Below are 15,719 nucleotides of genomic sequence, written 5' to 3' on the forward strand. Positions count from 1 at the left end.
CTCCCATTAGTCAGCCTTATGTTTAGAATGTATCAAAAGACTGTGAAAAGCTAATTGTTAAAAATCAAAGAGAGAACTATGAGACAATAAATGAATGGTTAGTGTTGAGTTTAGTTGAAGTAGTTTACTCTTTTTAACAGCATTAAGAGACATTTATACAAGTAGCTCCAAATATAGTCACACATTAGTTGGTCATACACTTACTAATACTAACCTCCTTATCCCATTCCAATGCAATAAAACAAAATCAAGAGAAAACACAGAATATGACATTAACTTTATTGTACAAAGTGTTCATCTGATTAGTGAGCTACCAAACATTTCAATTTAACAGTGGTCATTCAAAAATTTGGGATGGGGGTGGGGGCGCAAAATGTTTTTCATGAATTTTTTCTTTAATCTTCTACAGATTCTCCAGTATCCAATAGAAAATATGCTTACTGAGATGCTGTAAAATTGATATGATTTAACAATGTATAAATTATTATTAAATATTATAAACAATGTATTACTTTGCTGGAAGACTGACTGATTTATCCCTAAATGTCATACGGACACTATTAAAAACAAGAAAAACATAAAAATACTATTAAAAAAAAAAGCTTATACAGTGTAATTGTATCAATTTTTTGGATCAGTCATGTAAACATAATAGAACTAGACCAACAACAATAAATCTGTGTGATTAGAAATATTTTTACTAATTGTTTTTGTTTAGTGCTATTTTCATGCTTTTAGCTTTCTCAATACTATATGATCCTATGGTTTATCTGGACCAGTCAGTAAATGGTGGCTGAGGGGGGGGGGGGGGGGGGACAAAGAAAGGGATATCTGGGTGAATTTTACCAAAATTGGTTTTTAAAAACAAAAAAAAATGTAAAAAAAAAAAAAAATGAGTAACGACCTGAATTTGAACTCATGTCTCATGCCTCCTCAAGCAGACATACTAACCACTCTGCTAGTGAGGTGCTTTTGACTATAAAAAGATTGTATAGTTAAGTATTGTCTGTTTCAAACTTACTTTAAAGTGGTGACTTATAAAGGGGACTAATTAAGCTTATACCACCACTTCAGTCAAGTGCAATTTCTTTCTCTTGTTTGAGATACCAAACAAAATAATTAATTACCAAAAGTTAATTTCCTAGATCTAATAGCTGTTTTTTTTTTTAAATTAATACTTGTGTTGTCAGGTAAAAGAAATAATTATGCTAAATTTCAGATTGATCCAAGATTGAAAAAATGTGTACAAACTTTTACCAAACAGAATGAGTTCATATAAGCTTTGTAAAAATGCCAGTTAATCCTGTCACAGACCTGCCTACCAAAAAAAAAGTCCAAATGCGTAACGCTGATGGTCAAAATGCGTATTTTGGCACCAGAATGCGTAACACTTACGCGAACCACTATTTTGTCATATATATATATATATATATATATATATATATATATATATATATATATATATTATATAATATTAGATCTAGATGTCATGATTAGATCTACAATCTAAATCAATACGACAATAGAGATGATATCTAGACTAGATTTGGATCTATGTCTATATTATATAATGAATATAATCTACTCTAGATCTCGACTCAAGAGTGTTACCGATGCCGTGAATCCGCTACAAACGTAGGTCTACTCCAAACTTTCGTAAGCCTACCTTCATCCTTGATCTATTCTATACTGACTAAGAATTTAATCTAGTCTAGATCTAGACTAGATGTTATCGATCTAGATCTAGTCAATCTAAATCATACTGCAACTAAATTGGATCTAGATTGTAGAGTAATGTAGAGACTCATGACATAACGTAATCATCAATCGTAATGTCGTAATCGTAATGTCTAGCTAGATCTATTCCTGTATAACAAGTTATCTAGATTCTAGATCTAGAATCCAGATCTAGACTAGATATCTACAATGTCACTCAATGTGTTTTGAATCGATAGCACTTCGATATTTTTTTCTATACAAATGAATACGGGAATCAGTGATTCAACATAATTAATTTCTACTAATGAACTTACAAAAAAAAAAAAGTCACGTTGGTGTATCAGCTAACTGACGGTACCAACCCGCCACTCCCTCACTCTCGCGTTCTTCATTTCTAGACTAAATCTAATTGCTTTTAAGAACCAATCAACGTATAGATCTGGACACAATGTGTTCCCCCACCTTTTCTGTTCCCCCCCCCCCCCCCCCCCGGCCAACAAAACAAAAGGGCTTAGCGTGACCTCCGTGACCGCTCGTAAGCTAGTCAAGAGAGGGGGGAAAAAAGGATACGAAAAGCGTAACGCGACGGGTTCAATGCGTATTTGCGTACTGACGGTCATTTTTGGGAGATTTTGCGTAACGAATAAGCATTTTGCGTAACGGTAGGCAGGTCTGCTGTCATATAATTGAAATAACTAACAATGTTTCTCTGTCAAAATTGACCAGAAAATTTTTCAAATTGATCTTTGTTTTTCATTTTAAGGTTTATCACGCAAAATGTTTTTTTTTTAAATCATTAACATAAATTTAAATAGCTGTATGAGGGATGTGTTTGTGTGGACAAAGTGTGAAAGGACCTGTATCCCCAGCCAAGTTTATGAGCTCAAGAATTCAAGAACTTGTTGAGCATGTATCTAGCTCTATTTGTGTGGTGAGGTAGAAGGGTCTATGTGTGTGTGTGTGTTTGTAAAGGTAGGCTAAGGAGAAGTTGAATTTTTATTTGTTTGTACTTTTTATAGGCTAAAAATGGCAGGTGTAAAAGGGGAAGCTATAGTTGAATCTTGATTGTAGATCTAGAACCGACAAACCAAAGAAATGTTTGTGTTCGCTAGGAGAATTTTGTGGATTTTTTTTTTCTCTCTCAAATTTTTCTTTTAGGAGAACCAAACTAAAGTGATACAATAATTTATAGGCCATAATTGTTTATAATATGGGCTGATCCACAGGAGGATAGGTTCAGACACAAAATTTTGTGAAGGGCTTATTATGATGGTTTTGCATTAAATGATAAAAAACAACAACAAATAGCATCTTAATGTAGCAAAGTCATGATAATCAGCTATTTTTGGAATAAATGTATGTTTTTCTTTTCACTAAAGTATCTGCAATTAAATAGTAAGTCATCAAAATCTGGTTCTAAATTTATTTGCATTGTAAACCAGTCCGTTTTCTTAATCTTAGTGCATAATTTCTCAAAAGTAAAAATTTAGATGGAGTAAAATGAAATATAAAATGTCATGAACTGCCAATATAAAGGAAATCAATATTTGAAATATGATAACAAAGTTCTTTCAGATTAGCTTTCATTCAAACTAAAATTATTTTGAACAAACCCAACAAAGTTTTGAAAATTATATAAATGGATTATAGGTTTGCATGGTTCATTTGAATTTCACAGGCAACTTTCATGTGTTATATAATCACATGCAGTTACTTATTCAGCAGTAAACAAGTAGACATTAGTTGATTGAATGCTGTTAGTGATAAATATAGATTCTAAACTAATACTAATACATATGTATGCATATATCTACATAAAAAGAAATGCCTAGTTTATATTTATAATATTAGTTTTTAACCTGAATAGTTCTAGAGAAGAGCAGAACTGTGATATATCTAACAGGCTGTGGTTGTACCAACCTGGGCATGAAGAGTTGTGTAAGGGTTGTCTGGTGGAGTGATACCAAACTGCTGACCAAGTCTTTGCACCTCTTGAACCAGTCCAACTATTGTGGCATACTCTTTATCAGCCTCCCCTAGTGTGGCTTTAAATTGTTCATGGGCATCTACCAAACCCTGGTAAACAGAAAAACAATGGATACAAATACATATACAAGCACAATAGCTTGTCACATAGAGGCAGAAATTTGTATGACTTGATGTGTATTATGCAACATGTAAGTCTAGCAATTTGAATGTTATTTAGATAGCATAACTACTTACTTGCACTTCTTCTGTGGTGTGCACAATGAACATGTCAAGCAGATCTTCTTTAGCTCCATCCATCCAATTGTTAAAAGGCTAGAGAAAAGTTTGTAAAAAGAATAATGATAATTTCTTAATAAAGGGTTGTAGCATGTTAAGCTGCCAAGGGTGAATACAATTAGAACAAAAATAAATTATTTTTTGTTTACTTTAAGCTATTTTTTTAATATTTTTTTTTAAAGTACATTTAGGTTGTGAATTTTTTTTTCAAATGTCTAAAATTAGATCTAAGAAAATATTCAACATAATTGAAACTGATTCTTACTGCAGCTCGTTTTGCAAATTCTAAATGTAATTGGTCTATTCTTTCTAATACTCTTTCTGCTTCTTCAAGAGCATCTCTTCTCTTCTGTGTCAGCTGGCCTAAAACATCCCACTGATCACAAATGCGCTAGAAAAAAATAAATTTTGGTTACTTACTAAACCTTTTAAAATGCCAATTATGTCCATAAGTTTTAGCTTATTTATAAGTATGTATTTATTAATATAAATATACTAGCATTACACACCGGCTATGCACAATGATTTAATCCCAGGCTTTAAATTGTTTATTATGGCCAGAACATTCCCTACTTTTCTTTTATTGAAATTTCAATAAATGGGCCACATTTTAACAATCCCCCTAACATACTTTCTAGCCTGTCAATTAGTGTATTCATTACAATGAAAGGAAATATCCCACTCTCTTTCTGGAACCCCCATTTTTTTTCACCATACACATCATAATTTTCTCCATTTAACTTGATTTTGGAAAGACCCTATTTAAAAAAGTACATTGCTTTTGGCCAGTGAATTCTAATATCACTTTTACTTATTCCCCCCCCCCACCCACCCCAAAGTAAAAAAGTTAGTCCTACATACGATCTCAACTTTTCCATTCAATATTTATATAACCTCTGCCACCCACACCCTCTTTTACACTTTTCGGTCCTTTTTTATTACAATGACAACCCTGAAATTTTTTAGCATCCTAATATTAGACTCTGAAAACATTTCTTTAGACCAGTGGTTCCCAAACTTTTTTGTCTCGTAGACCCCCTGCCATGTTTTCTGGTTTTCGGAAGACCCCCTACTTAACTTGCAAATTTTTGCAAATTCATCTAAATTATTTTTAAACAAATTTCTAACTGTAGTGCGTTGAAGAGTGAAATAGTAATTTAAAACTACACAATTACGGATATAATGTTTTATATACAAATCTGTTTTTCTAAGAATTAGTCTTTCTAACATTAAATATTAATTAATTAATTAATTAATATGCCTTAAGTATCATTGTAAAAGGTTTCGCAAAGATCAGTTTCTCGTGTATTTCTTGATCTCTCACGTGTGGCTCAAATATTAAATCTGCGGAACTGTTTTTATTAACAGGAGAGGGGCAAAGGCGAGTAACTGGAGCCTAAACCAGGTCTCGTCGGTCAACCTTAAGGAAATATAAGGAGACGGTGACCATTACCGCCATGTATCCCTGGGCCGTCCCCTCCTTATGGGTTCCAGGCTAGGGCTTGCCTTGTTATGCTGGCGAAGGGTGTGACCTATCCATTTCCAGCGTCTCTGAAGGATATCTACTTCAATGGGCTGCTGCTTTGTTCTTTGCCACTGTTCCTCATTCGAGATCTTGTCTGGCCAGCGGATTATAAGAATCTTCCTCAGGCAGGTATTGATGAATACCTGGATTTTGTCATGGTGGTGATGGTGGTTCTCCAGGTCTCTTCTCCATAAGGTAGTATCGGCTTAACAATGGTGTTACATAGCCTAATCTTGGTGGTGGTGCTTTTTTCCCTAGATCCCCAGGTGTTTTTCAGCTGATGGAAGGCTGCTTGAGCTTTACCATGGCACCGCGATTTGGAAGCAGATGCCAAGCAGATGGGCAAGACGTGGAGACAGTTGTAGAGTCTCGCCCAGAACCGAGATGCCTGGAGAAAGCTGGTTGGTGGGCGGTGGCCTATGCCCAGAAAGGACCACAGGCATAGATGAGATGAGATAAGATGGTGACCATTAGACACAGCGCTACAACTTGTCTGACCAAACTGTATTTATATCTTTTGCAAAGATTTACATAAGAAGGTTTTAATTTTATAACTCATGCCACCGAAGCGACCTTAAACTGTATTGTCGCTTAAAGAAATTCTTTTAATAGTAACAGATGTTGGTTTTTGTAAAAAAGGTAATAACAATGTTTGACCTTTGCTGTTTTCCGTATTTTGCTATAAGTAAAGAAATCTTGAAAGACGCTCATAAACCAAAATCTTCTCTATATGATGTCGAACAGAGATTTTGTGGGTCTATTCTGAACTTTGAGTGTTCGAAAGTTGTTCAAATCTTAATTTTTGTCAGGGTGGCATTGTCTCAGATGATCCTCCAGCGTAACTGGTCTCATATCATCATAAAAGAGTCACTTAGGCAACTGTGTGTTTGACAAGGAAGGAATGAATCCCAATTTTAAATAATTAACGCTGTACAGTCTACATTTCTTTTTTTTTTAAATATTAGTTACATGTAGACAAAATTAAGCTATTTAAATAAGTATTGAAATTGAATACAAGAATGTTTAGTTTCAATAGCAGGATAAAAATTGAAAGGATTAACTCGGGTACAAATCATATATTAGTTTATGAAATAATTACATTAATGGAATGTGAAAATTAAGTTACGACCTGCTTAAATTAAATCCATTACCGTAGACCCCCGTGGACATCTCATAGACCCCAAATTTATTTTTTTACTTTCGTAGACCCCTTGAAGGTCTTCGTAGACCCCTGGGGGTCTATATGGACCACTTTGGGAATCACTGCTTTAGACCATCCGTTTCAGGACTAGAGGGAAAAAAATACATTTTCCAGAGACCAAAAATGAATGCCTTATTCCTGTTCCCAGCACTACATTGAAGTCCTCTAAATATAAGGAAATATCAATTTGGTTATACTAATTGTAATCGCCTATTTGATCCCTTTTGAATGTAGAGAAATGACAAGGCTCAAAGTATCATTCTTTGCTGGTACTCTCTTGAAAAAGAAAAAAATTTACTCTTGATCTATCATTTTGATGCCATAATGATTAGTTTTGTTTTTTTAAAGTCTTAATGGAAATGTAAATTAAAAAAAAAAACTGAATTAAGTAAAAAAAACTAATTATGATTTAAATATACAGGAAGTCCTATTTTAATGCTACTTCTATTTATACTTTATGTATAGAATCAGGCCTTTTTGGGAAATTCTGAAAATGAAATACGAAGAAAGCTTGCCATTTTTCAAAAATTGCAGTGTTCAGGTTGTGAATCTGTCAAAACCCCATCTTAGCAAGCACTAAATTATAAAAGAAATGTATGTAAGAGATTTTATGTGAATCTGTGCGGCAGTTGATGAGATCTGTTGACACATCAATCAGTCAGTGGTATTTGCGCTTATAATATACATACAACAACAAACTGATGTTAAATTTTGTTAAGTTTCTACAGAAGTTAAAATACTGTGTACCTGACATCTTGAATTGACAGTAACTAAGTCGTGATAATCCAACGAACTGAAAACAAAATAATCACATTCTTCATAGTGTACTTTACTGAATGAAAGAAACCTTATTTACAAAGCTAACTCTACATGTGTTTATAAATTCATGAGTTGGGAGCTTACTTTAATTCTTGTGCAATTGCTGCAATCTGTTCCACTCTGTCTTGATGAGCTGCCAAATCACTTTCAAATGCTTCATGCTTCTTTTTCATGGCCTGTGCAGTGAACAAAAACAGAGCATTAGCACTTGCTAAGTTATTTCAATTAGCAACCAAGTCTTATCTGTGTATGTGTAATCCAGAAATTTTTAATTGAACATATTGTACAATAGATTTATACATTAATTTGTCAGTCTATCAGAATTTAAAAAGTGCACATTGAAAAATATGAGGAAAAGATAAATATGTAAAAACTGACAGCTGGTCACTTTGATGTGTGAAGTGCTTCAATATTTTAAGTATATGATAAATAATATATATAGGTTTTCTTTTTTCAGCAATCCTCACATGGGAAAATTAATGATTGATGAATGAGTGAGTGATTCAGCAAGGGTTCTGGCTTGTATATACACAAGTCATTACAAAGTGAAGTCAAAGAAAACAGATGACTATTTGGCTATAAAGTGTACCTTGAGCTCATTTAATCTACACTTCTTGAAGTCTCCAGACTTTAACATGTCTTCTTTACCGGCAGCCCATTCTTCATGAATTTCACATTTGTGACGGAATTTCTGGGCTAGATGATCCAGACGTTCCAATCTTAAAAAAAAAAAAAAAAAAAAAAAAAAAAAAAAAAGGAGAAAGTAATCCAGTTAGGATAGAACAATATAGTATTGAACAATATTTACAAAACATACTAGATCAGTATAAATTAGAAATTAACCTTTGCAGTTCAGACAGCAGCCATTCTTCAAAACCCTTTTCTGCCGTCTCTAATCCTTTCCAAGCATTAGCAATATCCTTTTATTCAAAAAGAGAGAGAGAGAAAAATGAATTATACAAATAAATGTACTTGTAATATCAAATCACATAGTAATATGTTGTAAATAACAAGATGCCATAAAATTTGAATAACAAAAAAAAACCAACTCTTTTAAGTGACAAGCTTAATTAAGTTCCAAATCCTTTTCATACTAGCTTAAGGAGATTAATAAACAAACAAACTAAAAGATAAAAAAAAAAAATTCTACTGTAGCATATTTTCATTAAGTTTATTTCCAGCGGGATAGCAACATTTCATCAAAATAATGCATTCATATCACATGCAAAAAGGCAACATCCGGGACTAAATTTTTTATTAGAGAAAATGGTCAATGAAATTTAGCGAAATAAGGAACAAGGCTGTTTAGGACACAAACCATGGACTCTCCATTTGAAAACTTCGCAGTGCCAAGAGAACAAAGTATTAGAAAAAATCTTTCTTATCAGTGGAATTCGCAAACATGCACTTGCCACCCAGAGGTTGACGGTCATGTGCTCCACCGTGAAATGCCCACCTCCACCAACAAACCAAACAGAGCATTTATTATATTTCATTCACCATTTTCTCTCATTAAAAATATAGTCGTTAATGCTACCTTTATATATGTAATATGTATGCATTATTCAGAACTAGAAATGAGTTTGAGTTTTGAGTTTAGGCACATCGGCACAATTTAGGCCATGTCGTGCCCGTAATCCTTTAAGGATCACTCTCCCTTTATATAACAAGGGCTAAATTCTATACAGTTAAATCATTAAAAACAAGGTCTATTCACAGTTAAAATAGTAAAGGTAGTAAAAAATTAATAATTTGGTAAAAATCTTATGTAAATATTATATGTTCACAATTCATAAATCAGATCTTCGTAGACAAGAACTAGAAATACTAGGGGAGGAAAATACAAAAAGTCAATCATATCAAGTTCATCATCATCATCAAACTCCATTTGAGTGAGGGCTTCAGAGGCTTAAATCCTCTCTTGCAAAAGCCCTGGACAGAAACCCTACTATCTTGCGTAGTGCTTACACATCACCATATAGGTCTAGAATTTTTGGTTTCCCAGACCTGATGAGGTGGAGATCAGCAAGTCTGGGGCATAGACCAATATAAAAATATTATGTAGAGGTTAATATAATAACATACCGAAACCATTTTTCCTTCTGTTGGGAGATATGCTGGTCTGTTTGAGAGTCTTAACCTAGTCTGTAGAGTATTGAAGCTATTTTCAAGTCGAGCCTTGTCTTCCAACTTTGGTGGCTTCTGTTTACGGCGGTAGTCACGGAATTCTTCCAGCCTTCTTTGTGTACCTGGCAAAGTGTTATCAGTTGTACGATTCTCTAACCAAGGTCTAGTACGACGAATCCATTCTAGCAACTAAGTTGACAAAAATTAAAATATTCTGTTACTAACACAGCATAATTAAATAATAAAGTTGAAAATATATTCATAAAATATAAAATGTGGCATAAAAATATAGATCTGTATTTTACACAATTTAAAATTTAAAAGATTAATAAATCCAAATCTATAAACTTTTTTCGAACCAATTTCAGCTTAACAATTTGAATTATACTAATAATATACTTTATTTCTCATTTAATGAAAACAAAAAATATTTAATAAAATAAAATAATAGTGTTTAAACAAACAAATCTTTTAAGACAACTACTTACATCACTAGCAAGTCTTTCATATTCCTCCATCAATCTCTCATTCTCCTGATTCACTTTCAACACTTTGCAGATTCTGTTGGCAGCAGTCTCAGCCTAAGATACACAAGAAATGAGTCATGCCATTAAAATGTTTTTAAAAATATAACATTAAACTTAAAAAATGCTGTGTAAGAACTAAAATAAATATTTTAAATACAATTATAACAGCTTTTTTGATCAACCAATAATTGATCATTAACTTTATTCAGTATGAGCCAACTGACAGAAACAATTTTTACTATTCAGTTTATTTTGGCTATAAATTACAAAGCAACACTAAATTTTACAAAGGTTTTCTCTTGGGATACAAAAGTGTTTTAAATATCATCTATTTGATTTTGATTCTCATGGCATATTTTAACAATTTATATGAAAGCTTGTTTACCTGCTGAGCACCAGAGAAAGCATGGTAATAGGAAGACACATAAGCCATAACTGATCTCTCATCTGGCTTCGCTGAGTTCACCATATCTTAAAACAAGAGAAAAAATGCAATGTATTTAAATTGACAAGCATCAATCTTATTTAAACTACCTCAACACATTTATATAACAAACATTCTGGCCATTCACTCACAGGCCAAGACCATTAGTTTCATCCTGATAGATCTAATATAACTAGGAATTAGAGATGTCAGACTATATGAAGCGCTAGATTTTCTACTTATTTCAACAGAAAACAAAATCGTTTGACCAATCTTTGTGAAGTTTAAAGCAAGAATCCCTTAGCATTCTATGGAGAACATGGTGTAAACCATACACCATCCTTACGGTCTCTAACCGAGATCAATCATTATAGAAGGCCTGAACACTGAACTGCAATGTGACAACCTGAGGGCAGTTTAGACTAATAGCCATGTCATACAGACTTGTGACTAAACTGCCCTCAGGTTGTGATGATGCAGGTCAGTGTTCAGGCCTTCTATAATGAATGGTCTCACCCTAACTTGTTTTTATATCATAATCCATGAGCCAAACCAGAAATCTGTTGCAGCCCTACAAACACAACACGGTAACCAGCGCTGAGTGCTAGATACAAAATAAGTTCTCCATTTTTCGGCTGATTAGAATGAGGCACTGTATTCTACTTAGAGTTTAAAAAAAAATTTTAAGTTCATTATTAAGTATTTTAACTATTTAACATAGTTTTTATAAATTCACATTCGATTCTTTTTTCTTTAGCATTTTAGATACACCCTGTCTCATTTTTTGTATGCTTCACTTTCATTGGTAAATATATTTAAGCAGTCGCCTATGTATCACTAAAATTATACCAGGATATATTTACAGAATTATTTATAAACAATTAGCACTGCATCACCCCCCATGATCTCAACAATCAAACAAATCATCTATTTACTTATAGTTTACATTTGTGAGAAGCGTGGTCGAGAGGCCAAGTACGCTTGAACTTGGATTGGCTTGGCTACCTATGAAGGGGACTCGAAGTTTGACACACGACTCGAGCAGAGTTGTGTTTACTGAGTGCCTAAATGCAGCACGGAAAACCTTTTCCCAGATACCCCTTCCCCCCACTGGTTCACACATGAGATTGGACCATAGCACTCTGAGCATGCTATAAGCATGAAAGTAGCACTATATAAAATTTATAAATATATATAATATATATAAGCTATATACATATATATATATTAATATATAAGCTATATATATATATATATATATATATATATATATATTATAAAGTAGAATGTGAAGTGTATGTATGTATGTATGTTACTTATAGACATCAAAACCGCTTGACCAATCTTGATAAAACTAGGCAGGAATGTTCCTTGGGTACTAACTTAGACCGTAGTGTATGTATTGTAGCCCTAAAACAAACTTAAGACCCTCAAAAAAAATAAAGGACTCTATTACAGCTATAGTATTTTATGGATCTAGGCCATGGTTAACAATGTTGACATGAGAAAAGATCGAAAGGATTTAGACCTAGATCTAATTTTAAGAAATACACTTTGCGCAGATAGTTTTTTACTTTGACACATGAAAATACAAAAGAAGATCAATTGATTTCATTATATAATAAAATTAACCTTCAATTTTGTGTTTCAAAAGCATTTTTTACATTAATTAGTTCCTTATATCTGTGATTACAGATTTCCTGACGAACATTCTTTCATTGGACAATACCGTAATGAATCGCGTACTAAATATTAATTCGTTTAATTGTTTACTTTATAATCCCATCGCTAGATCTAAAACTCTAATTCAACTCTAAGATGATAAAACTTCTCTTCGCACAGATAGTTTTATACTTTAACACATAAACATATTAATTAAAGTCCATTCATTTCATATTTTGATCAAATAAACATTTAAATTTGGTTTTCTAAAGCTACATTCATTTACGAAAGCTGCGAAGCCGAGTTGAGATAGGCCTAGATCTATATTCATTCATGAATCGCGTACTAAACATTATTTCGTTTAATTGTTCACTTTATAATCCCATTCATTTAACAAAGCTATCGCTCTTTTAGTTTTTAATAGATAAGAATGTATCGACTTCGGGTAAACCCATTTTCGCAAAACTAATTTTATTTTCGTAGCGAAAGAGAAATAACCTGAAAGGATCATTAGCTACGTTTAACATACATCTAAATCCAATCCACTATATTATCCAAAAGCATTTTTTTACATAAATTAGTTCCTGATATCTGTGACTACAGATTTCCTGGCGAACATTATTTCATTAGACATTACCAAATGGTTACACATTAACACATCTCTCTACCGAGTCTATTCCTAGGCCTAGGTCTAAAACTCTTATTGGACTCTAAGATGATAAAACTTCTTTTCGCAAAGATAGTTTTATGGTTTAACACATAAACATACTAATTATTGTCCATTCATTTCATATTTTAATCAAATTAATTCAAATTTGTTTTTCTAAAGCATTTTTAATACATTCGTTCGCTGTTCGTTAAAGCTGCGTAGCCGTGTTGAGATAGGCCTATATTCATTCATGAAAAAAGGTCACGCTTGCGCAGCACAGAATGAACTCTATAAGAGCCAATTTTTAACTCTAGATTAGTGTAGATTTAGATCTATGTCTACCTCAAGATCTACTTTATACTTTATACACATGAACATACAAACTTAAGTCTATTCATCTCAAATTTTATTTTAATCAAATATATGTGGGCCTACAAGCAAATGTTTTAATTTGAAAAAAAAATGGATTTAAGCCTATTAGCTATTTTGATTTGATAGCTTCATTCACACTATTTTTACATTGACACATTCGCTTTACTTATTACATTATTATTTCGTTTAATTGTTTACAAAACACTCTCAGTGACTATATCGAAAGTAATGCGCAAATAAAGACCCGCGGTCGCGGGTAACATATGTCTAGTATATTATAAAGTAGAATGTGTGGTGTATGTATGGATGTATGTTACTTATAGACATCAAAACCGCTTGACCAATCTTGATAAAACTAGGCAGGAATGTTCCTTGGGTACCAACTTAGACCGTAGTGTATGTATTGTAGCCCTAAAACAAACTTAAGACCCTCAAAAAAAATAAAGTTGTCCGACTCTATTACAGCTATAGTATTTTATGGATCTAGGCCATGTCTACAATGTTGACATGAGAAAAGATAGAAAGGATTTAGACCTAGATCTAATTTTAAGAAATACACTTTGCGCAGATAGTTTTTTACTTTGACACATGAAAATACAAAAGAAGATCCATTGATTTCATTATATAATAAAATTAACCTTCATTTTGTGTTTCAAAAGCATTTTTTACATAAATTAGTTCCTGATATCTGTGACTACAGATTTCCTGACGAACATTCTTTTATTAGACAGTACCGTAATGAATCGCGTACTAAATATTAATTCGTTTAATTGTTTACTTTATAATCCCATCCCTAGATCTAAAACTCTAATTCAACTCTAAGATGATAAAACTTCTCTTTGCACAGATAGTTTTATACATTAACACATGAACATATTAATTAAAGTCCATTCATTTCATATTTTGATCAAATAAACATTCAAATTTGGTTTTCTAAAGCTACATTCGTTTACGAAAGCTGCGAGCCGAGTTAAAGGCCTAGATCTATATTCATTCATGAATTGCGTACTAAAAATTATTTCGTTTAATTGGTACTTTATAATCCCATTCATTTAACAAAGTTATTGCTCTTTTCGTTTTTAATAGATAAGAATGTATCGACTTCGGGTAAACCCATTTTTGCAAACCAAATTTTATTTTCGTAGCGAAAGAGAAAAAACTTGAAAGGATCATTAGTTAAGTTTAACATACATCTAAATCCAATCCACTAGATTAGTAAACACAAACTTAGAACCGCAGGCCGCATCCTTTCATTAGACATTACCAAATGGTTACATATTAACAGTGATTAACACATCTCTCAACTGAGTCTATTCCTAGGCCTAGGTCTAAAACTCTTATTGAACTCTAAGATGATAAAACTTCTTTTCGCAAAGATAGTTTTATGCTCTAACACATAAACATACTAATTATTGTCCATTCATTTCATATTTTAATCAAATTAACATTCAAATTTGTTTTTCTAAAGCATTTTTAATACATTCGTTCACTGTTCGCTAAATAAAGCTGCGTAGCCGTGTTGAGAAAGGCCTATATTCATTCATGATAAAAGGTCACGCATGCGCAACACAGAATGAACTCTATAAAAGCAAATTTTTAACTCTAGATTAGTGTAGATTTAGATCTATGTCTACCTCAAGATCTACTTTAGACTGTAACACACGAACATACGAAATTTAGTCTATTCATCTCAAATTTTAATCAAATCTTTGTAGGCCTACAAGCAAATGTTTAATTTGAACAAATGGATTTAAGCCTATTAGCTATTCTGATTTGATAGCTTCATTCACACTATTTTTACATTGACACATTCGCTTTACTTATTACATTATTATTTCGTTTAATTGTTTAAAAAACACTCTCAGTGACTATATCGACAGTAATGCGCAAATAAAGACCCGCGGGTCGCGGGTAACACATGTCTAGTATATATATATATATATCTATATTATAAAGTAGAATGTGAGATGTATGTATGTATGTATGTTACTTATAGACATCAAAACCGCTTGACCAATCTTGATAAAACTAGGCAGGAATGTTCCTTGGGTACCAACTTAGACCGTAGTGTATGTATTGTAGCCCTAAAACAAACTTAAGACCCTCAAAAAAAATAAAGTTGTCCGACTCTATTACAGCTATAGTATTTTATGGATCTAGGCCATGTCTACAATGTTGACATGAGAAAAGATAGAAAGGATTTAGACCTAGATCTAATTTTAAGAAATACACTTTGCGCAGATAGTTTTTTACTTTGACACATGAAAATACAAAAGAAGATCCATTGATTTCATTATATAATAAAATTAACCTTCAATTTTGTGTTTCAAAAGCATTTTTTACATAAATTAGTTCCTTATATCTGTGACTACAGATTTCCTGACAAACATTCTACATTCTTTCATTTCAAAGATAGTTTTATGCTCTAA

General features: G+C 32.6%; 1 protein-coding gene across 2 annotated transcripts in view; it reads right to left on the bottom strand.

Annotated features, from left to right (window-relative positions):
* LOC106056859 (alpha-actinin, sarcomeric) overlaps positions 1–15,719 on the bottom strand; it is a 45,177-nt gene that overhangs the window by 8,848 nt on the left and 20,610 nt on the right. For both annotated transcript variants that reach the window (XM_013213755.2, XM_013213754.2), the window contains exons 7-16: positions 10,569–10,654; positions 10,145–10,237; positions 9,615–9,845; positions 8,373–8,449; positions 8,119–8,248; positions 7,614–7,705; positions 7,458–7,503; positions 4,250–4,375; positions 3,943–4,020; positions 3,640–3,795 (exon numbers count right to left, since the gene is read on the bottom strand). In XM_013213755.2, coding sequence (XP_013069209.1) covers positions 3,640–3,795; positions 3,943–4,020; positions 4,250–4,375; positions 7,458–7,503; positions 7,614–7,705; positions 8,119–8,248; positions 8,373–8,449; positions 9,615–9,845; positions 10,145–10,237; positions 10,569–10,654 — 1,115 coding nt within the window. The remainder of the gene's footprint in view (positions 1–3,639; positions 3,796–3,942; positions 4,021–4,249; positions 4,376–7,457; positions 7,504–7,613; positions 7,706–8,118; positions 8,249–8,372; positions 8,450–9,614; positions 9,846–10,144; positions 10,238–10,568; positions 10,655–15,719) is intronic.

The sequence above is a fragment of the Biomphalaria glabrata genome, chromosome 3 (assembly GCF_947242115.1).
Source record: "Biomphalaria glabrata chromosome 3, xgBioGlab47.1, whole genome shotgun sequence".
Lineage (NCBI taxonomy): Eukaryota > Metazoa > Mollusca > Gastropoda > Planorbidae > Biomphalaria > Biomphalaria glabrata.